Genomic DNA, 24,492 nt, shown 5'->3' on the forward strand with positions numbered 1-24,492 from the left:
CCCTGTGTTTTCTTCCAAGAGTTTTATGATTTTAGCTCTTATACTTAGGTTATTGATCCACTTTTTGTTAATTTTTGTATTGAGTATGAGGTAGGGATCCAACTTTATTCTTTTGCATGTGGAAATCCAGTTATCCCAGCACATGTCTTTAAGAGACTGTTCTTTCTCCCATTGAATGAACTCAGCATTCTTGTCAAAAAGCAATTTGCCGTCAATGTATGAGTTTATTTCTGAACTCTTGATTCTATTCTGTTGATCTATTTATCTATCCTTAGGCTAGTACCCTGTTTGGATTATTGTAGCTTTGTGTTACATTTTAAAATCTTCTTTTTTAAAGATGGTTTTTGGGGGCACCTGGGTGGCTCAGTCAGTTAAGCATCCAACTCTTGATTTCTGCTCAGATCATGACTTCATGGTTCATGAGTACAGAGCCCCGGGTCAGGCTCTGTACTGACAGTACGGAGCCTGCTTGGGATTGTCTCTCTCCTCTCTTTGCCCCTCCCCCATCCATGCACTCACTCTCTCTCTCTCTCTCTCTCTCTCTCTCTCTCAAAATAAATAAATAAATGAATAAATAAATAAACTTAAAATAATGGTTTTGTTTCCTGTCACACGTATAAGTCCTTCATCCATTTTGAGTTTATTTTTGTGAATGGTGTAAGAAAGTGGTCTAGTTTCATTGTTCTGCATGTTGCTGTCCAGCAATTTCTTACTTTACACATCTCCAAAGACAAGGGAATTAAAAGCAAAAATGAGGGGCGCCTGGGTGGCGCAGTCGGCTAAGCGTCCGACTTCAGCCAGGTCACGATCTCGCGGTCTGTGAGTTCGAGCCCCGCGTCAGGCTCTGGGCTGATGGCTCGGAGCCTGGAGCCTGTTTCCAATTCTGTGTGTCTCCCTCTCTCTCTGCCCCTTCCCCGTTCATGCTCTGTCTCTCTCTGTCCCAAAAATAAATAAAAAACCGTTGAAAAAAAAAAAAAAATTAAAAAAAAAAAAAAAAAAAAAAAAAAAATAAAAGCAAAAATGAACTATTGGGACCTCACGAAGATAAGCTTCTACACAGCAAAGGAAACAATCAACAAAACTAAAAGGCAGCCGATGGAATGGGAAAAGATATTTGCAAATAACATATCAGATAAAGGGCTAGTATCCAGAACCTATAAAGAACTCACCAAACTCAATACCCAAAAAACATAATCCAGTGAAGAAATGGGCAGAAGACATGAATAGATACTTCTCTAAAGAAGACATCCAGATGGCCAACAGGCACATGAAAAGATGCTCAACATCACTCCTCATCAGGGAAATACAAATCAAAACCACATTGAGATATCACCTCATACCAGTTAGCGTGGCTAAAATGAACAAATCAGGAGACTATAGATGGTGGAGAGGATGTGGAGAAACAGGAACCCTCTTGCACTGTTGGTGGGAATGCAAACTGGCGCAGCCACTCTGGAAAAGAGCATGGAGGTTCCTCAAAAAATTAAAAACAGATCTACCCTATTACCCAGCAATAGCAGTGCTAGGAATTTACCCAAGGGATAACAGGAGTGCTGATGCCTAGGGGCACTTGTACCCCAATGCTTATAGCAGCACTTTCAACAATAGCCAAATTATGGAAAGAGCCTAAATGTCCATCAACTGATGAATGGATAAAGAAGTTGTGGTTTACATATGGAATACTAGTTGGCAATGAGAAAGTATGAAATGTGGCCATTTGTAGCAACGTGGATGGAACTGGAGAGTGTTATGCTAAGTGAAATAAGCCATACAGAGAAAGACAGATACCATGTGTTTTCACTCTTATGTGGATCCTGAGAAACTTAACAGAAGACCATGGGGGGAGGGGAAGGGAAAAAAAAAGAAAGGTTAGAGAGGGAAAGAGCCAAACCATAAGAGACTCTTAAAAACTGAGAATAAACTGAGGGTTGATGGGGGGTGGGAGGGAGGAGAGGGTGGGTGATGGGTATTGAGGAGGGCACCTGTTGGGATGAGCACTGGGTGTTGTATGGAAATCGATGTGACAATAAATTTCATATTAAAAAAATAAATTAAATTAAATTAAATTAAATTAAATTAAATAATGGTTTTGTTTGTCCAGGGCCCCTTGCTATTGCATATGAATTTGAGGATTGACTTTTCTATTTCTGCAAAAGAGGCCGTTTGAGTTTTGATATGGGTTACTTTGAAACTCAGATCAAAGAATTGTTCAAACTTAACATTAAGGAAAACAAGCAAAAAAATGGGCAAAAATCGAGCAGCTACCTCACCAAAAAAGGTACACAGACGGAAAATAAGCATATGAAAAAATGCTCGCCATTAATATGTCAATAGAGAGTTACAGATTAAAACTACAATAATATGCCATTACAGTTCTATTACAATGACTAAAATTTAAAAAACTGGCAGTACCAAATGCTAGAAAGGATGTGGAGCAATAGAAACTCCATTGCTGCGGTGGGAATGCAAAATAGCACAGCCACTTTAGAAAACAGTTTGGCAGTTTGTGTAAAAAGCTAAACATAGCCTTACCATATGATCTAGCACTTGCACTCCTACGTATTTACTCAATTGATTTGAAAACTTATGTCTGCACAAAAACCTGCACATGAATATTTATAGCAACTTTATTTATATTCACCAAAAACTGGAAGCAACCAAGATGAATAGATAAACGGAGAAACTAGGGGACAGCCAGACCATGGAATGTCCTCCCATGATGAGAAGAAATGAGTTAGGAAGCCGCAGAAATAGGTGGATGAACCTTATGTGCTTCTGGCTAAGTGAAATTAGCCAATCTGGAAAGGCTACATACTGTGTGATTCCAGTTGTATGACATTCTGGGAAAGATAAAACTGTACAGACAGCCAAAAAATCAGTAGTTGCCAGAGGTCCAGGGGGAGGAAGGGAGGGATGAATAGGTAAAGCACATGGAATATTTAGAGCTGTGAGACTATTTTGCATGATGCCATAATGTTGGATTCAAGACCTTATGCATTTGTCAAAACTCCTACAACTTTACAGTACAAAGAATGGATCTTAGTGTATCCAGATTTTTTTTCCAAATCATTTAATAGGCTACTGGATCAAATACACACTGTAACATGAGAATATAACTGTGTTATATCATACATAAATGTATGATACAACCTCAGTGAAGGAGTGGAAGGAAAAGTGCTGACCTAAGTAGCTGTGGAAATAAGTGAAGTTTGGAAGACTAAAGGCAAAAGGAACAGCGTATAAGCACTATAATCTAGTGTATTAAGTTGTTTCCCATGGTGGCATGGGTTAACAATTCTGATACCAAATGTGTATACTGGAATTGAGTAATTAAGTACATGGGTGGCATGTACTTAGTGTTGGGAGCTTAGTCTCTGGTGCAGTAAGAATTTACAGATTAGCAAAGTGATGAGGCTAGAATGATCCATGCAGTAATGGATTAGAGATATTACTATGAAGTTATGTTTAGCTTAATATAGATTCATTTCCTTGCTCTTTTAGCTGAGAGGGACTAGAAACAATAAAACCCCAGTAGTAAGTAGCACATGTATTGAGTAGAGACCAGACCTTGGTTTCCAATGCCATGTTTCAAAGAAGGAATTAGGTCTCCTTGAATTAATGGCTGATTCTAGGACCGGAGCAGGCTATAACATAAAAGGTGATCCTAGATCATCTTGTGCCAGAAAGTAAGAAGTAGATGAAAGAAAGAGAGAGAGAAAGAGATGGATGGAGGGAGGCAGGAAGAAAGTGAGAGAAAGAAAAGAGAAGAAAAGAAAAAGAAAGAAGGAAGGAAGAGAGAGAAAGAAAGAGAGGAAGGAAGGAAGAGAAAGAGGGAGTGAGGAGGAAGGAATTAGGGGACTATGTCAAAGGGACACAGGAGCCATCTGAAAGAGTTCCCAATGGCCAAAGCTGGAACAATTTGAGCAACAAAATAAATATTGGATTATAACCCAAAGTATAAAATAAATACGCATGAGTCCATTCTGATATAAATAAATGATTGAATAAATAAATGGGGAGAAAAATCTTGCATGCAGAAGATTCCAAAAAAGGAGTCACTTTACAGTGGAGAACCCTGACAAGCACTACCCAGCCAGGTGATCAGGGTCACGATCAAGGTTGATATCAACAGTGATAAATCGTGTTGACAGTATGTATCTTGATCTGATGTGTAAAATGGCACTTTGTGTCTTCCTTCTAAAAACCCATAACCCCAGTAGAGTCATGAAAAAAACATCAGACATATTCCATAGAAGGGTATTGTATAAAATACATGACCAGTACTCCTCAAAACTCTCAGTCATCAAAAACAAGGAAGGTCTGATAAACTGTCAGACAGAGGAGCCTAAGGAGACATGATCACTAGATGTAGTGTGGGATCCTGCAAAAAGAACAACAGAAAGGGCCATAGGTAAAAACTAAGGAAGGCTATGGGGCACCTGTGGCTCAGTTGGTTGAGTGCCTGAGTCTTGATTCCAACTCAGGTCATGATCCGAGGGTTGTGGGATTGAGTCCTGCATCAGCTTCCACGTTGAGCATGGTGCCTACTTAAGATGCTCTCTCTGCCCCACCCCCCACCCCTCTTCCCTGCTCATTTGCTCTCTAAAACAAAAAAAACCTCAAGGAAGCCTGAATAAACTATGGCGTTTGCTTCATAATAATGTGTCACTATAGGTTCTTGAGCTCTAACAAATGTACTGAAGTGACAGACGATATTAATAATAGAAATTGGCTGAGGGGATATATGGGAACTCTCTGTACTGTCTTCTCATTTTTTCTGTAAATCCAAAATTGTTCTAAAAAATAAAACACATTTAAAAAAAACCCCAAAAACTAACCAAAAAAACTGACCACGTAGATATTTTCCTCATTCTTCCGGGAAGAATCTGAAACTCAGAAGAATCCAAGTACTTAGCACAAGATTGCCCGTCATTTAAATGGCAGAGGTGGGATTCAAATGCAGGGCCCACTGTTGAATCAGTGACTTTTGCCTGTCTGTGGATGCAACCTTTCTGTTCTGTAGTTTTACATATATCCCTTCGCGTGTGTGTTTCTTTCTTGTTCTTCCCAGGGGATGGCCTTTACACTTGAAGAAAGGCTGCAGCTTGGAATCCACGGCCTGATTCCCCCCTGCTTCCTGAGCCAGGACGTCCAGCTTCTCCGGATCATGAGATACTATGAGCGGCAGCAGAGCGACCTGGACAAGTCAGTGCCTAGATCTGCTCTCTCTACTTGAGCCACAGGCTGAGCTGTTTCTTGTGGCCCATACAAGGTTCTCTTGGTTCTCTGCAGCAGGGAAAGGCTGAGAGCCCTGAGACATCCCAGACCCAGTCCTGTCTTCCACAGGATGGTGGTCTCCCTGAGGGACAGGGCTTGTTATGATAGAGGCACCGTAGACATGTCTTGGGAGAACTGGGAAGGGAGACTGACATCCAACCAGTGGAATCTGGTTGGGCCTCTGGGAAGTGATAGTATCTGAGTCAGCCAGAGAAGCACTGATGGGACTTCAGCAGACGGCACTGGGGTTCATGGAAGGCATTTCACTCAACAGGGAGAAGGGGAGCAAGGGGGAGAAGGGGAGCAAGGTGTGTCAAGGAAGTGGTACATGGCCCAGGTTCCTACAGTAAGGGGAATGTGTGGGAGAAGAGGGGAAATGCACAATGACACCTCCGAAGGGACCTCAGATGTCGTATGTTAGAGGTTTATGGGAGCCGTTAATAACCCTGCCTCCCCTCTGGGTTCTCCCAGTGGGGGTACTACACGAAGAGCCAAATGAGGGATCATAGGGTCAGCTTTGTCAGTTTTACTAAAGAAGGTGGTGACCTCCCACGTCACATGGCTGTGAATTGGTACAGCCAGGATTTGAACACAGTTCGCTCCAGAGTCTGCTTTTAATTGCTCTGCTGTGCCATAGCTAAGAGGCATTAGAGCTCAGTGGCTGTAAGACTAGACTCTAGTATTAGACTGAGTTCAAATCCTCATTCTATCACTTAACAGCAAAACTTACTCAGCCCCTCTGGTTCATTGCTCATCTGTACCATACCAGTGGTATCTAACTCATAGGATTATGATAAGGCCTTAAATGCATTAGTATTTGTAATGTGCTCAGAATAGTTACATAGTAACTGTAACTTACAACACTAGGCACTGTGCAAAAGCGTGCAAAAATAAATACAGCGCCTTGCTGGGCTCCAGCAGAAATTTGGGGAGAAGATAAGAGACCCCCCCATATATCTGTAGAGCTTAATGGCCAAGACTTTGGGTCATTGATGGTGTGGGTGTCCCCCTCAGCAGGATGTCAAATCCTGCACCTGTCTTCCCATGCTTCCCCCATAGAGTCCATTTTTTCTAAATCGTAGTGAATAATGAAAGCTCTGCTTCCCCCCTTCCCTCTATTCTGGAACAGGTAAACTCTATGGGTATCACTCCCATTAACTCCAAGGCCATACTGCAGCCCAGGTCAAATATTCTTTCCTTCTTGTTTATTCCTCTCAGGGTAACTATGTCACCCTGAAGACCAAACCAGAAAGTACAGGATTAATCCAACCAACAGCATTACACATGTTCTAACTTTGAACAGTCTGAACTTCCCCTGTTTGTTAAATTTACAAAGAATTAAAGTCTAATGTGAAATCCTTTTTCCTAAGAATTAAAAGTCCTAAACCCTTCCCTGTCCCCAGTTTTTTTCAGCTAGATAGACTTTACTCATATGCCTGGGAAGACATGCCAGGCTCAGGGAGCAGGGGACGTGCCTGATACTGGCTGCTCTACAGGGCTTGCTCCTGATGGTCTGTTGACTTCTCTGACCCACTCATTCCCAGAGTCCCTTATTTCAGCAGGCGCTCAGGGAAATGCTAAGGAAGCTCCCTGGCTTCTTTCCAGTAAGGGTAATGGTATGCTGGTAAATTTATAGTAACTGGTTCTGGGGCATGAGGAGAACACTGATTTATAGCATTGGCCAATTTCCATGATATAAATACTCCCAACCATGACCGATTTCAAGTTATCAACTTGATATCACTGGATGCAGAACTGGGAAGAGATGTGTGCAGATGGCTACTGAGTAAGGGAATGAGCTCAGAACACTAGTAACGAGCTGAGATCCTGGCTACGCAAGCAGAAATCCTCCCTTCCTTCTAAAACACTGTTTTTAGTTCTAGACCAGGGCCTTTGGTAGGGAAGAGGCTGAGGCCCCGGGAAGTCACATGACTTCCCCAGAGTCACAATGCTAGTTAACAGCAGAACTGGGGTTCAAACCCAGGACCCTGATACCATGCGAGGGATCATTCCCCTCTGGGTACCTCTCTCCCACCCCATTCCATGCCAGGGCTCAAGTGCCTCCATACTCTCCTACACTGTTGTCCAGAACGGGTGTGATATCAGTAGTCACCAACACCTCACCTTGAATTTCAGCCCTTGGGTTTTTTTCCCCCCCAGGGTTTTTGCATTTTCAGGACTCTGAATGAAAGGCTTTTTTCCTGGCTTACTGATTTCAGGCTTCAGGGAATAGGTGAGAAAGAGATTTTTTTTGGAGCACACCTCCTGAGGTCAAGTGGTACTCAGCCACTCGGGGAGCTCTGCTTGTGACAGGGACCAGCCCTTTGTAGTGGGAAAGTCCAGCTCTGGTGTGTTCTGTATTTTCCTCGACTCTATGCCACCTCCAGCATATTATTATTTTTTCTTTTTTAATTTTTTTTAATGTTTATTTTTGAGAGAGAGAGAGAAATAGAGACAGCACGAATGGGGGAGGGGCAGAGAGCGAAAGGGAGACACAGAATCTGAAACAGGCTCCAGGCTCTGAACTGTCAGCACAGAGCCTGATGAGGGGCTCGAACTCTGACTGGCAAGATCATGACCTGAGCGAAAGTCAAGAAGCTTAACTGACTGAGCCACCTAAGCGCCCCTATTATGTTTTCATTCAGTAATGTCCACACAGTAATAACATAACTAACCATCTTGCATCATGGTTGTGATTCTGGAGTCAGATTGCTTAAGTTCAAATCCATTTCATTTCTCTGTGCCTTACCCTCCTTATCTATAAAACAGCCAGAATTATAGGACCTACCTCACAAGTCTTTGGGGGTTTTAAATGAGTTAATGTAAAATGTTTAGAATAGTGTCTATGCCATGAATAATGATAAGTACTATAAGGCAGACAATATCCTCCACATTTTACAAGAAATGAGACCCATGCTTAGGGGAGATAGTGATTTGCCCATGAACGTGCCATTGTAAGTAGCTGAACGGGAGCCCTGGGTCTTTGCATCAAGGGACCTCTGCTCTGCCACTATGGTGCTCATGTGACCAGTGTGATTCTCGTCTCCCTTTCCAAGGTACATCATTCTCATGACACTCCAGGACCGGAACGAGAAGCTCTTCTACCGAGTGCTGACATCAGACGTGGAGAAATTCATGCCCATCGTGTACACCCCCACCGTGGGGCTGGCCTGTCAGCACTATGGCCTGACCTTCCGCAGGCCCCGGTGAGCCATCCTGGGGCGTGGGCTCAGGGAGGGGCCGTCTCATGTTGGGGAATCTATTCTTCCCTCTGGCCTTGCTTAATGGGACTCTGGAGGCTATTCCTGGTTGCGCCAAAGGCTCGACAAGACATTTGATCTTAAGCTCTTGCTCAGGAAATTACTCCACGCCCAGAGAAATGAGCTGAGAGAGGGTCTAGCAAGGGAATAACAGAGCCCTTCCACCTCCCAATGATAAATGCTCAACATGTTGTTCAAAGTTGGCCTGAAAGGTATTTCAGATTGTTTTTCTCTCATTATCTACCTACCACCTACCCCGTCTCTTGTCATCTCCACAGTGCCGACGGCTCTCTTGCCCGTTCGGGCCAATGAATAATGGAGTGTTGGATACCAAAGACTGAATTCTTTTGCTGACTCAAAGAAGCAGTATTCCTTCATTTGGGCTTGACTCAGATTCCACTTAAAATGTCATTTTATTAGACAAAAATTTGGCACTACAGTTTCTTTCAGAGCCAAAGAATTTAGAGGGCAGTCTTTCTAAAAAGATTGCTTGTGTTTTTTTTTTTTCATGATGAGTTCAGAATATATATTTTTAAAAAGGTATAAAAAAGGAAAAATGAGAGTGTTTTCCAAAGATCCTCAGTGCAAGGTGCCTGGTTATTATCAATACATATTTCTAGCACTGCTGATAAAAGACTGGCCTGGGTTTATTATATGTAATGGACCACTGTTTTAGTCTGTGTTAGAATATGTTAAGATACAGTGTGCTGTGCACTGATGTGTAATTTATGTTTGCATAGACTTTATAAATCTGTGTTTATAAATCCTTTGGTATATGAGGAGCATGTAATCATGGATCTAGAACATCTTTTGTTGATTTGGAAAAACATTGTTCCAGTTGTGAAGCCAGCATCTGGGATGAGCCTGCCACCTGAGCACGTGGAGGCCCTGATGCCGGTTCTTTTCCTCTTCTGGCCCCACTGTCACCTTTGGCCAAGGGCAGTGTGTCACATCTCATCTTCTTGGGGTGGGGGTGGGGGTGGGGTCCAGCTGTTGAAGCAGACCTGACCTCATCACTCAGAGCAGCCATGGAGTGTCTGAATGGCTCAGTCAGTTAAACGTCTGACTCCTGATTTTGGGCTCGGGTCATGATCTCATGGTTTGTGGGATTGAGCCCTGCCTCAGGCTCTGTGCTGAGCATGGAGCGTGCTCAGGATTTTCTCTCTCTCTCTTCCCCCTCCCCACTCACTCACTGTCTCTGTCTCTCTAAAAACAAAGTAAATAAACTTAAAAAAAAAAAAAAAAGGAGCCATTCTTCTGTAGTCCTATGGGGGGACTGCACCCAGACCCTGTAGCAGTGGTCTTCAACCTGCCTTTTTCAAGAGGAAAGAGACTCCTTTTCTCTTACTCTCATCTGAAACCAGTAGTGGCAGAGACCTTGGGAGCTGCTAGAACATTTCTAAAGGATGTAGGACCCTGTTTACCTGCCAGTTCTTACTCAGAAATGATCCTCCCAGGTCCTCCCTCCTGCAGAGTGCAGGTCAGCTCATTTCCCTCCTCCAAGGCCATCAGCAGCCTCCAAGTCTTAAAGAAACAAGTCCAGCACTTTGATGAAAGTAAGCCTGTCACAGCCCAGCTCCGGCCCAGAAATCCCATGCTCTGGCTACACTGATGTGTTCCTCATGTCCAAGTACGTCTGGTGCTCTAATCCTCTGTGCCTTTGCACATGTGTTCCTCTCTGCCTCAGACATCTGCATTCTCTTCTTTCCTTGTTCTCTGTCCATCAGAATTGTTGCTAGCCTTCAAGGTCACCCAAGAGTCAGCTTCTCTGCCCTCCCTGATCCACCAGGGCTGAACTGCTCACTCCTTCCTTTGCCTCCCCCTCAATTCATTACATGTAGTTCCATTCCATAGTTACATTTTTTGTGCTTCATGTTTTTAATTATTTGTATATCAGCCCCCTCTACCAGAACACAGATTTCTTGAGGTGTTAGTCACTATGTCAGATCCATTTGCATATACTAGACCGGTACTTGGCAAGCACTTGACACTGATGGGAAAGTAGCATTGTGTACTGACTAGAAAGAGCTACGTCTTTGCTGTCAGCCCTGACTTTTAGTCTCCTTGACCTTGGGCAATTTCCTTATCCTCTCTCAGCCTTAATTTCAACATTTGTAAAATGAAGGTAATAATACTACCTATATCAACTAGTCATTGTGAGAGTAAAATGTGATGTGTGGATTAGGTATCTGTCATACATGTGAGTGTTTATTTGTCTTCAGTGACTGTTGTAGGAGGAAGGAAAAATTGCTACATGTAGAGTCATACATACACACTTTTACATTTTTAAAAAGAAAATTGAGTCATTGAACATTTAATGAACTCATACGTTTAACTACAGACACAATTGGACTCTTCCAGAACCTACTGTTTCCTGAAGTCCTTCAGCCCTTATGACATGGCTCACTGCCTGTACTGGCTGGCCACTGAGGTCCTGTGGAAATGCAAGGCTATCCCACTCCCAGGCTACAATCTAGATTGTAGATTTGGTTGTTGGTTCCGGATGAACCAGTTACTAGGATCAGGATCCTGCACATACAACAGGTTCTTAAGGTAGACTTTGCCTCCAGAACCCACTCTAGAATCCAGGGAACACACAAAACTGAACTTGAGTTAATGAACACTTATTGATGGAATTTGAAGTAGGGTTCGTGGGCAAATGGCCAAGAAAATTCTTGAGATGTCTTTGGTGCAAAAAGGTGATTTTACTGAAGCACGGGGACAGGACCTGTGGGCAGAAAGAGCTGCCCTAGGGTTGTGAGGAACAACTGATTATATACTCTCAAGTTTGTGCAGGGAGGGGAGGTAGAGTAACATAAGTCTCCAAGGAATTTCTGGATGCTGGAAGCAAGGTCTCATAGGACCCTAAAGATTTAGCTATTGTCAAGTTAAGGTTGCTTTTAGTTTTTAAGGAAGTGTAAACATTAAGGCATTAAGGCAGCCATAAGCTTCTTGGGGAGCGTTACACGCTGCATGTCTCTGACATCTATCAGTGGTCTGCAAGCTATGATGAGGGAATTTAATTTGAACTGCATTTCTCTTCCCTTTGTTTCCCTCATCACTGATGGAGCAACTACTAGGTGCTGGGCATCATGTTACATGCTGTGAAATTACCCCCCAAAGAACAAAATATGGTTCTTGACCTCAAGCACAGTGAAGGGCCAGGCAATAATGATATAAGTTAAATATAATAAAAGTTTAAAAAATAAGAGATTTAATAGAGACAAAGAATTACAGGAGTCCATGGGAGAGAGAAATTTCTTTTCCCTGGAGGTGGTAGGAATGCTTCACAGAAGAGATGATATTTGAGCTGGTCCCTGAAGGTTGGATAGGAATTCTGTGGGTAAAGAAGAAGGGAATGGCCATTCCAGGAAAGGGCTTGGTATTATAGGTTTTATAGACACCTGGGTGGTCAGCTCACTTGGGTATCTCCTCACCTCCTGTGCCTGGCAAGGAGGGTCAGGGGAGGGGAGATAAGCTTTTACATCCATTGGCTCATAGTGGATCCTCCCAATGTCCTGTCAGGTTAGTCTGGGAACAGTACCTCCATTTCACAGATGAGGAAACTGAGGTGGCCAGAGGAAAGGAACTTGTTTAAGATCTAACTGGTAGTTAGAATTCTGGCTACCAGAGTCAGGGAAAGCCACACCAAAGAGATGACATTTGAGCTGGGCTGTAAAAGATGAAAGCAAAGAATTGAGACAAAAAGCATTTGTTTACAGTGATCCAGGCACACCCTTCTCTCCCTTGCTAGAATGCAAGTCCTCTAGGACCCCACGGTGGGTGAAACAGGAGAATAGAGGGGTAGGAGAATTGGCCAGTGGCTCTGCCCAAAAAGAGGAACGAGCTTGGTCTCCTTCCCACGACACAAGGTGTTTGGAGTCACAGGGAGAGCTGTGTCCACCTGGATTCAGGACCCATTGGCAGTTCTCCAATGGCTCAGCAATGGAGAGGGGCATGGTGGCAGAGTGGGGGTTCATATGGGTGGAAACAAGGCCCTGCCAACCACTTGAGCCCAGAGAACCAGGCCAGCCCTGAGTGAGGGCCGTCAGGGTACTACAGAAGCTGGACACACAGTGGGGAAAACAAGAGTGCCATGGTCCCAGCCCAAGGTGTGCAGTTGAACTGGAGCAGGAAAAAAGCATCATAGTAATGCATAACTGTTTGCTGAAGGTCAGGCACATCCTAAAGTCTTTGCATATTAACTTATTTAATTCTCACAATCCCCTAAGAGGTAGTTACTACTGCCATCCCATTTGTAGATGGGAACACTGAGACACAGAGAAATAACTTGTCCCAAATCACACAGCTCATAACCAGCAAAGCCAGAACTCAGACCCACGCAGTCTGAACTAGAACGTGGACAGGTAACCACCGCACTACACTGCCTGCTGTGGTTTGGGACTGTGCACATTTATTTGGTGGGCATTTAGGGATGGGTGCCCTTGCAGCTGCAGGAATGCTTGATTGCTCAGGACTCTTTGGTGGGGATTGCTACATAACCTTTTCCTGAGCCTCTCCTGGGAGAGAATGATCCAGCTAGGTCCTGAGCCTGAGGCTCTGTGGGGCTGAGGCAGGTGTGGGCAGACTGAACTGTGTTCTTGGATTCTTCCCTCACACTCTTGGTACAGACTTCCCGCATATGTTTTGCACAAACCCTTCTTCAGATGATTACCCAATTAAGCTACTTGACATGTGACAGTCTGAGCTGTTGCACCATGTTTCCATTTGGCTGCTTTCCAGGTGTTGATTCCACACCTGCCTTGCTCCTGAAGGAAATGGGACTTTGGGCTCCACCCCAGCCCTGAGCTTCATCTGAGGCCTGGCTTGGGATGGCTTTATGGATTAGCATCTGAAGGGAGGACAGCCCCAAGGCCAGGAGGGAGAGAGCCAGCTCCTTCTCAGTTTCTAAACTGATAAACATTCCTGCCAGGTTCCCAGGAACAATGGAGTCCTCTGTGAAAGGGCCTGTCCCCCTCCAAAGCTAATTAGGTCCAGCTGATGCTAAAATGGAACTTCCAAAGTGCCTCGGGCTCTGCATCGCCTCACAGCCTTGAGGGAGATACTAGACTATCTCTGGGGCACCTGAGTATCCCTGGGTGGATAAACACAGCTGCAGGTTCTGGATTCTGTGGAGCCTCCTCTGCCCCTTCCTGCCTCACCCTTTGTACCTCCCGTGAGTGCTTCTCCATGGGCCATAGATACTGGATAGCCTGGCTTGAAGGAATGGCCTTGAATGTCATTAACATGTGCAAGCCCAGGGTGAGGCCAGGCAGGAGTCCAAGATGCAACTCAGCTAAGGAGGGGCTATGATGGGAAAGCCAGTATGGTGTAGGCTGCTGTCCAGTGTGGGAGAATACCCTCCCTTCCCCAGGCACCTCCATCTTGACCAACCTTGTCTTCACCTTCATCGTCTTGGGATCTAACAGATATGCACATGCCTGTAACCCTGACATTTCCCAGCCTCTGTGTGGGATCCCATCCACATGGGCGGTGAGGGCTGGGTTATGGGTAGTAGAAGGAGCATAGACTTTGAAGCAGGAAGACTTGGACTTGAATCCCAGTTTTTGATGACTTATGACCATTTAGCGACCCCCCCCCCACACACACACACACAGTCTCCTCCTGTGTAAAATGGGAATGATGCTTGTTCATGTGGCTGCTTACGAGGATTCAGTGAGATTCCACGTGTAAAAGGCCCAGCCCTAACAGGTGCTCAGCAGCTGTAACCTGCTCAAGACACCACCCTCAGGGTCTGTCATCTGACTCTGAATCACCCTACCCAAGAGTCTGAAGGGTAAACCAGCTGAGGGCATCTTGGCCCTCTGAAGTGCCCCCATTCCTCTGTTGTGTGATACAGACCTGAAAAGATCCATACTTGTGCCTAACTAGCAAACCTGTTAGCAGGTAAGGGGAAGATGTGGAGGGAGAGGTGAGGGTAGGAAGTGGGCCTTGGCTTCACTGGTGGTCGAGATCCGGTAGAAGATACCTGAAGTCAGGTTTGGATTTGGACAAAGCCAGCAGCCCTTGGCCCTGAGCCAGGCTGTTGTCTTTCTTATCTGCAGGCAGGTGGGGTCCTGCACACAGGCCAGTAACATGTATGCAGGACAGTAACTGCTACCATTTATTGAATGCTTACGCTGCTCATGGTGGGCCCTAGGCTAGACACTTCGGGTACTTTATCCCTACACAACCCCAAAAGGGGCTTGTTACTTTACCAGAGGAAAACTAAGGCTACCTTGTCTAAGATGCCTGTGTTTCTCCTGAGCTCGCAGGTGAGCTTCTTGTGGCCCTGTGAACATGACACCTCAGAGATAAGCATTTGCATGCATGTCTTCATGGAAGCTCCCTTGCATGAATGGCCTGCACACATGAGGGACACACACACACACACACACACACACACACACACACACTGTACCATGGCAGACAGAGTACTGGGGCTGGAGTCCAGAGAGAATGGGTCAGCTCCCCTGTGAACCGTGTGGCCTTGGAGCCCGGCTGCTCCTGTCCCCAAGTCTGAACCACAGGAACTGTCCGCCTCTTAGGGTTGTTGTAAAGATCAGATGAGCTACGTGTGTGTGAAAGTACTTTATCCACTGTAAGGTTCCTCACAAGCGTAAAGGGACATTGCTTTTTCATCGCTTCTTCTCCCTCACCCCAGCCCCCCAGAAAGGTGTGGTTGAGGCTCATACTCACCTCTTTGGGCTTTCCTGATTGTCACTCATTATGTCTGTTAAGCCGTTGCCTCATTTGGTTTTTGTCTTTGCTGTTGAAGCCCTAAATGCTTTTTATTTTCTCTTTTATTTGTTTCTATTTTTACATTGGAACCTTTTTATCTTCAGCCGTCACCACCACTTCCATCGCCTCTACCCACGTACACAAGGGCCCCCAGGGTTCATGCCTCTGCTTCCCAAATGACAACCGAAGCCATTTCTAGCCATACACAGGACCAATGGACGCCAACATCTTGACTTAAAGCCACTCTGGAAAACAAAGACAACCCTATCTCAGCAAGTGTCAGAAGCCCGCTGACACCCAGGGCACAGCATTTGAGCACATCACAGTCTGGACTCTAGCCCAGCTGTCAGTTGATCAGGAACAGGCACCCGTACTCCCAGCATGATTGGAAGGCGGGCAGAAAGTGAAGATTAGCATCATCAAACTGGCTGCCTCTTCCCCATCCTCAAGGCCCCAAGGTACCAATTCCTTTGGTCGAGCCCATTCCACACCCAGTTACATCGGGTTTCTCTGCCAAGCTGTTCCAGCTGTGCTGTGCAAAGGTTCCCTGGAGCAGAGCAAGAGTGAAGTCTGCGGCTGGGCCTGCTTAGCTTCTCATCTGGCATCCTTGCTCCTCTGCCTTGGTATTATGCACAGAAGAGTGAGGGGTCATAAGACATGGTTTGTAGCTTTGGCCACCTCCTTCCTGGCTGACTCTGTGGGCAAGTCACTAAGCTCCTTAGTCTCACGTGGAGGTGTAGGGTTGAACTGTGTGGCTTCTGTGATCTCTTCCAGCTCTAACCACTTAGGATCTAATAACCCAAACTCTATAACCAAGGTAGGAATGAGATCTTTAAGTGAGCCACAGTCACATTATATAGCCGAGCCTATTTCCCCAGCTGTAAAATTATGAGGGTCAAGTTAGACCCGTAGTTCTCAGTGACAGCTGTGCATTAGAAGCATCTGGGAGCTTTAAGTCAGAATGCCCAAGGTGGAGCCCATGCAGCTTTCATTTCTCAAAAGCTCCCAGGGATTCTCATGGCAGCCAGGGCCACAAATCACTGAGCTGGGTGATCTCTACAGTTCCTCCAGCTTGGATCTTCTGTGACTTCTGGGGAGTTGATAACCAGCAGTCCATATTTTCCAGGCCACCCTGGCCTGGCAGTATACTGAAGATTAGGATCATGATAATATAACAGAACTTCCATCTCCCATCCAACCCTCGGTAAGCCTAACTATTAAACCCATTGCCAAGTTCCCTCATGTCTCATTCCCAGGATTAGTGGAGGGGGAGGTCAGAAAGAGTCACCCATGTATGCTTCTCTCCCCCTCCCCCAATTTCCTCCTGAAGCTTTTAGCACTGCACGGAAGTCGTCCCCCCAAAACCCCATCCAAACTGTACACTTATCTTATGTCAATAGTTGATTAGACAGGAAAAAGCATCAGACCAAAGGTGACGAAGCATTTTGGGGTGAGCATGGGACCAGTGTGAACTGACTCAAAGCATCAGACCAAAGGTGACCAAGCATTTTGGGGTAAGCATGGAACCAGTGTGAACTGACTCAAAAGATGTGCTGGGTCAGTTGGAGTCCTTTTCAGGAGTGTAAACCGAAAAATGGGAAAAGCTACATAGGAAGAATTTTGCAGTTAGGAAGAGAAATTAAGGCAGAAGGGATGCTATAGTTGAGAGTTCAGAGTCGGGTCGTGGTACAACAAAAGCAGATGGCAGCTATGAACGAACAGAAGGAAGAGAGGAAAGTTAACAAACAGATCTGTGGAAAGAGGAGAACTGGACAGGTGGCAGCAACAGGAAGAAGCAGGCAGAGCAAGTGCCAGTCCTTGGCTTTCCACCCCAGTTCCAAATTTCCAATAAACTCTTTCCCCAGAGGTAAATTAAGTGGACCTCTGCCTTAGGTAACAGGAAGAGCCAAGCTGAAAAAGGGCTGTGAAATTAGATGGATCCGATTAGTGCCCTGATCTCCTTCTTAATCAGGTGGGTGGGGCAAACAGGTTAAGGTAGGGCATCTCAGACTTAGCGTGCATTGGGATCACCCGGAGGCTTGGCAAAACACACATTCAGGTACCCTGATGCTGCTGGGGCAGGAACCACGCTTTGAAAACCACTGGATTAGGAGCTGGTAAAAAGTTGCTCACTGAAAACTAAGTGGAGGCCATCTGAAGGAAGCAGAAGGAATGGATACTGCCAGGCCCCAGTGTGCGTTAGTAGCAAAACCTGGGAGTCATGAGACCTAGGCTCTGGTCCCAGTTTGAGCAGTGTGACTGTCACCAAGTCTCCTCCTTCCTGGGCCTCACTGTGCTCATCTATAAAACAAGAGAATTTTATTAGGTGATCTCAAGGGCTCCTTCTAAATCCAACCCTTATAGTCTATAATTTTTGAGCCGATTAGAGCACCGTGGCTATAAATTTGCCTCTGAAGTTTCTGGCATTCAAGGGAGGAAAATTTAAAAGTCGACGAAAACACATACTTTTCATTTTCTGACAAGAAAAAGCTTGCAGGCTTATCTGCAAAAGTGTCATTTTGCTGAGAGCTCTGACTCACGCATGGGCACCTTCCCAGGCAGACCAGCCGGGCAGTCCAGGGTTTTTCATGGGTTGTTCCGTGCTGGGGAATTGATGCTGGAATAGATCTAAGGAAGGTGGCACAAGGAGTCCTTCCAAAGCATGAAGGACTTTAATAGTTGTTCAGTTATTATTTTACATGAATGTCATGTGGAACAAGTTAAATTGTGTCTGGATCCCACATCGTTGAAACGTTCTGGAACAGAGAGATCTAGAGGAGAGAAGAAGGAGCATTTATTCTCCTTTCTGAACTACTTTGCTTTCAGTCCCTGAGGGAATTGGCTTTTTCTTTCTTAGAGGAAGTTTGAACATTTACATACCAAAAAAGAAAAAATGAGTTTGTATTTAACTGCACATGACCTACTTGGGACTTTAGCATCCAGAAGGAGCAGACTGCTGTTTGGGGAGGACAAAGGAACACCTCAGCCATCCAGAAGTTTAGGTGTAGGGGTTGAGAGTGAAGGTAGAAAAGATTGAGCCACCCCACACAAATGCAAAGATTATAGTTTTCTGCTCAAGCTGGAAGTAAATGAGCCTTAGTAACTTGAACAGGATGTTCTGGGTTTGACTTCCTTTAGCCAAAGGCAGATTTCCCTGGCAATTTAAACAAACTGATTTTTGTTTCTTTTTTATCTGACTCTGTCCTTTTCCTCCTTTGTCTCTGGCAATCCCAGCCATGGTGATCAAAAGAATAGGGGCGGGAGAATTTCCTTACTGAGAAGGAAATACGTACATACAGGCAGGAGTTGAGTAGACCTTTCCTCAAATAACCTTGATCTCTCATTAACCTGTAAAATGCACTAAAGCTTGTGTTTGCTCACACTAAGTTTAGTCCAGAAGGAGTGGCTTCTTAAGAGATGCTGCAAACAGTGTAAATGTTTTGAAACCTTTTGGACTAGAGAAAGAATAAAGGGTCATTGTTGTAGAATTTCTCAAAGAAAAGGGGATTTCTGCCTTGCCAGGAAAGAACTCCACCACCAGCAGGCAAACCCCTAAAATCCGTGATCATAGTCATGTCCTTGGGTCGGCTCATTACACCTATAGGAGTCCCCTCAAATTTTCTGTGTGCCCTGGAAGGGTAACATTGAAAACTTTATTGATGAACTGATTTCTTAGAGACTAATCTTAAACCAGAATCTCCTAAAACCATAGCACTTGAAACTTAGGAAGGATAGGTTTTTATGTGAAAGGGAGAAGGATGGGAAAGAATAGATCAAGAAGATTTCAGGTCTGTGATACTGCAGGTGGAAACAGGGCTCCAGCGGGATACCCCAGTGAGGCCTCAACATTGTCCAAAGGTTACTGGAGGGGAACAAGTAAAAAACCCAAAAGAACAAAAAGTAACATGGGTAGAGGAAGATGGACTTCTCCAACTTCATATCATTCATCATATGAGCTCCTGTCCTGAACTACAAGGTCCAGGAGGGAAATTATGTGTTTTGTTCTTCTCTGTGTCTCCCATAGTGCTGAGCATAGTATCTCCAGGCACCTACCAGAGGGACCACTTCAAGGCTGTCTTCTGATTAGGTTCAACAAGCATTGATTAAGCACTGTCTTTGTGGTTGGACACCATTAAGTACATGGAAGATCCAAATGGAATAAGATAGTTTATTCAGGGCCTGTGACCTTGAGATGTTTACAGGCCACCTGAGGAGAAGAGCATCTCTAAAGCAACATAAGCCAGTTAGTAAATTGTGGTGTGGATTGTCTAGCTCACTTGGAAAGGATGGAAGTAATTCATTGTGGTAAGAGATCTCTTCCCTGAATTGTTGTTCTTGATCTAAACCTTGAAAAAAGGATTTTGATTCATGTTGGGAAGATAGCCCAGCACATACATAGCCCAGGCATACAAAGCTTTAGTGGATGAGTTCCAAGCAGGAAGAACTGCATAAAGTAAGACATGTGGCTGGAACAAGCCAAGAATCACAGACTCTCAGCACTGGGAATACAAAAGACACTGCTGATGGCCCCTTCCGCCTCCTTAACAAAACCCTGGTTGTTGTTTGCTTTATTTATTTTTTCTCCATTATCTTTTTCCCCCCAAATGGCCATGTGCTTTGAGGAAGTCTTGGCCTTTCCCAGCACCAAGCAGTGGGTCCTAATTAATCCCAGCCAATCCTGTTCTGGCCAAAGACATACGAGGGTCGTCCACCCGAGGACTTCTGGGAAGGTTTTTCTTGTTGCAAGAAGGCTCCTTCTTCCCATGACACTTCCATGTTTGCCCAGGATGCCTGGAACTGTGATGATCATCCTACGGTCATGAGATAAACAGCTCAGGGTCCAGGCTGTTAATGCCCAAAATTAATGTGGGGAACTTGTACCCTTGGTGACATGGTTGAGCCACTAAACAAACGAATCCTGGAGCTGCCTTCCCCTGGACTTGTTATATGCAGTGAATTTCCTCTTCCCAGCCAGTTTTGTCTTGCCTACAGCTGAAAGCAGTGCCCCTTCCTGAGAGGATGCTTGAGTCATGTCTGTCACCAAGTGGTAGCTCATGTTGGTTTATTCAGAGCTTCCGATGCACCAGACACTCTTATAGGTGCTTCACACGTAGTCCCCACGACATCTCCTTGTGGTAACTAATCCTATTGGGCCCATTTTAATGAAGAGGAAACTGAGGCACCGTGAGTTAAAGTCACTGAAAAAGGTTACACATCCGCTACATGGGAGCACCACCCAGGCTTCAGACCACACACCCTCACTGCTGCCTTCACGAGCCTCTTCTCTCTGGTACTGAGCATGTCCGGGATGGAGGACTCCCTACCACACTGGCCCACGGCACGTGCAGAGTGTGTGAGGAATTCACTCCATTGACGGGGTGGGGAAGATGGAGCTGATGTGAGGCGGAGTGAGGGGTTTGGATTGCGTCAGTCAGAGATGGCGATACACTTTGGAGCAGGGAGATTGTAACAAAAGCATTTTTTGAGGAAGATAATTCAGGAAGACTAAAGAGCAAGGCCACAGAGAAGTGCTGTATTCCCTCAAGCACCAGGAGAGAAGAGCCAGAGAGAGTCCTAGACGTGGAGATGAAGGTGAAAACCCAGGACACTGCAGCACACGGACACCGGTGTGATGTGTCTGTGAAGGGAGATTTGTTGGCTCTGAACTGCATCACCGCATAATGACAGTAGGGAAAAGTTGAGATGAGGCTCTGGAAATGGAACCTCACGTTGGATTACAAGGGCCACGACTACCACTGCCTTTCACTGTGTGGCCAGTACGGTGATGATCACGGTACCTTTACCATCTCTGACTCTCACAATAGCCCTGAGAAATCGGAAGGCATTATTGTCCCCGTGTCACAGAGGAGAGGTTCAGAGGTGATGCGGGTCTTGTCGAGAGCCATCTGGCTGGTGAGTGGCAGTGTTGAAACCCAAACCTGTCCTTGTCCACTACCTCGCTTTCCTCATTGGAGCCCTCTCTAGTCCTGTGTTGCTGAAACTCAGCATTTCTGAATCATGTGCACACCCTTACCCCACAAACAACGGTGGCAAAGCAAACACGTTCCTTAGGCTGAATGGAGTTAGCAGCAGGTGTCGGCTGGAGTCCCCTGGGGGAAGACGAGGTAAAGCGGGGCCGTGAACTGTGCTGCCCTGTTACAAAGCATCAGGAAGAGAGCCAGGGCTTGCACCTTGGCGGGCCCTTCGTACCTGCACCGACAGAGCCTTTTAGGCATGTGGCAAGGACATACCAAGCACTTCATGGCTCCTGCTGCCATGATACTCCCTTGAGTTGGTGTCGGGATATTAAATGGCCTCCAATTTTAAAAGCACCCTACACAACCAACACAGATGTTACCTGTGTGCCACCTGCAGCCCAGTCCCCCAAAACTCCCAGATATCCCCCCACTGTGGGTTCCAAGACAGGCTGAGGCATCGGCCTCCTAAGGGGACTTTGAAAAGAGTCCTATCTCCTCAGGATATCTCAGGTGGAGCCCTGTCTGTGAGGGGGCAGAAGGGATTAGCTCTGAAGACACCCTGGGCTCTGTCTGCATTTCTGTAGGTTCGCCTCCCTTTGCAGCACACAGTGACACGATCCTGATTCTATAAATCAACTTTCTCAAACCGAGGCCAAGAGGGGACATGACACCCTCCTCAACCAGGGGTGCAAGTCAATGGAAATGGTAGGACTAGAACTCAAGTCTCCTGCCTCTTTATTCCTTTCTACTGTGTAGAGAGATAGATGTTCCCCCATCATTTGGGGGATCAAGCATAACTCATAATTATTACTTATATCTATAAAGTACCTTGAAGTTTTAGTATGAATTCAAATACAGTCCTGCCAGGCACTGTCTGAAACAGATAGTGCAGCCCCTTTGACTTGAGCAAATGAGGATTCTGAGGTTGACTCCCCCAGGCTGTATAGGTAGTGAGAGAGAGGTAGAATTGAACTATTTCTGTTTGCCATGCAGGACTCTTCCCACACTGCTGGCCTGTAAGCTTGCTATGGGCAGGAGCCATATTTGTTTAGCTTACCATTGGACACCCAGCCCCCAGCACAGAGCCTTGTTGGATGGAAGGAAGGTGTAAGGAAGGACCAATAGTTAGAATAGGAGCAAGGATAGAAGAAAATTGGAATCTCATTTTCCTGATGACTGTTAATAGAATCCTAGATGAGTGAGATTCTTTTACTAATGATTCCTTAAAGACAAAGAGCTTTAACTCTATTAACTTTGTTTAAAATGCAGTGTGTCTTAAAATTTTCTTTTTAACATTAATGTAAAAGGTGATTTGATTCCTTTAAGAATCTTCAGCAGGTAGGGGCGCCTGGGTGGCTCAGCCAGTTAGGCGTCCAACTTTGGCTCATGTCACGATCTCACGGTTTGTGAGTTCAAGCCCCGCCTTGGATTCTGTGCTGACAGCTCAGAGCCTGGAGCCTGCTTTGGATTCTGTGTCTCCCTCTCTCTGTGCCCCTCTCCCACTGGCGCTGTGTCTCTCTTCCTCTCAAAAATGAACATTTAAAAAATTTTTAATAAAAATAAAATAATAATTAAAAAAAGAAAAGAATCTGCAGCGGGTAGACCTTCACAGGACCTAGGACAGAGTGGCACTCAATAAGTGCCTGGATCAGTGTTTCTGGAATTTAATAGAATGTAAAGCTAAGCTGGAGAGTGTGTCAGACAGTGTGTCTTATTCATCTTTGTTATCTTCATCCTTTCTGTAACTCCTGGCATGGCAGGTCCCGTATACAAGAATGGATGAATGAATATAAGCTCCAGAAAGCAGTAGGTTTCGTCTGTTTTATTAACTGAAATAAATATGCCGAGTGCCTAGAACAGTGCCTGCTGCATGGAGGGGTTTAATAAGTAATTGTTGGAATAGTTCATGAATGACTGCTTTCACCTTGTATAAGCCAGTAGAAAAGAAGGACTGGACATGCTGTGTTTCTCAGTGTAACAGTAAAAATTACTCATAGTGGCACCAATACTATCACAGTCTCCTGAATGGATTAAGATCCTCTTTTGATATTGCTGTCATCTAATAGTTGGGGTGTTAGCTATATAGACCCAAGGTATTCTAATAGAGAAAAAAGCAATAATGTTGCAAACATATAGTTCATACATAAATCAGATCAAGTCAGCTTTTTTTAGCTTTACTCATTATGCTTCTTCTACTAATAGTAAGCTCAGGATGCGAAGGGTTTTTTAGGATAGTTTACACGGAATAATAGGAAAAATAGCTTCCGTGTATTGAGCCCTTGCCAAATGTGCCACACAGTATACTGTTCTCCGTATATTATCTCTTCTAAGTGTCACATACAACTTTATTAGAAACGTCATGTTATCCCTATTTTACAGATGAGGAAACTGAGGCTCCAGCGTAGTCATTTGTCAAGGTCACTCAACTACTAACCAGAAGACTTGAGAGTGGAGTGTGTGTCTGTCTGAGCCTCTGCTCCTAAGCTTGACAATAACACTGGGGTTTTGAATTGAGTGGGTCCAACTGGGACTTATTTCTGACCAGAGAAGCACACAGCTTTCCCTAGGCATTTCAGAGAAATGCGTTCTTGTCCTTGAACATTCCTGATCTTGAGTTTTGTGAGACTTCTTCCCTTAACATTTATAGTTGGGAGACTCAACTCCATCAGAATGACAAGTGAAGTTAAATGTCTCCCCGCCCCTGTTACTCCTGCTGAGCGGCCCTTTCAGACATTTGGTTTCAGGCACTTAACTGTCTCTTACATTTGCTTCCAGTGATCAGGGTCCCTGAGGTTTGCACATATGTTTTCCCAGTGAACTTTTGTCCTCTTTGAAAACTGCATTCTGTTCTCCTTTATTAAATTCCAGCTTTCATGACTAATATGCAATGATAGCCCCAGAAATGTTTATATAATAAATTAAAGTGGGCAGAGTCTTCCGCTTACAAATTGCTTCAAGATAGAATGCAGATGCCTGCCCATAGAATTGTCTCATAAATGCTAGCATGAAACTTTCGAGCTTTTACAGTTTCAGCTTGTCCTTGGCGTGGGGCCCATTGTTTGAGTGGGTTCGGATAGGGTTCTGAGCTCCTAGCCTATTTCTCAAACTGAGGCCTCAGAAATTTATGACTCAGTGGAAAAAGAATATGTGTGACTACTCCTCAAATCTGCTTTGGAAAAACAAACAGGATGTTTTTCCCTCCCTATCTCGCAGGTACCTGTAAACAAGCAGTGCGT

General features: G+C 45.0%; 1 protein-coding gene across 2 annotated transcripts in view; it reads left to right on the top strand.

Moving 5' to 3' along the window:
- Positions 1-24,492, top strand: part of ME3 (malic enzyme 3) — a 185,032-nt gene that overhangs the window by 80,085 nt on the left and 80,455 nt on the right. For both annotated transcript variants that reach the window (XM_058687542.1, XM_058687541.1), the window contains 2 exons: positions 5,072-5,205; positions 8,334-8,483. In XM_058687542.1, coding sequence (XP_058543525.1) covers positions 5,072-5,205; positions 8,334-8,483 — 284 coding nt within the window. The remainder of the gene's footprint in view (positions 1-5,071; positions 5,206-8,333; positions 8,484-24,492) is intronic.

This window comes from Neofelis nebulosa, chromosome 10 (assembly GCF_028018385.1).
Source record: "Neofelis nebulosa isolate mNeoNeb1 chromosome 10, mNeoNeb1.pri, whole genome shotgun sequence".
Classification (NCBI taxonomy): domain Eukaryota; kingdom Metazoa; phylum Chordata; class Mammalia; order Carnivora; family Felidae; genus Neofelis; species Neofelis nebulosa.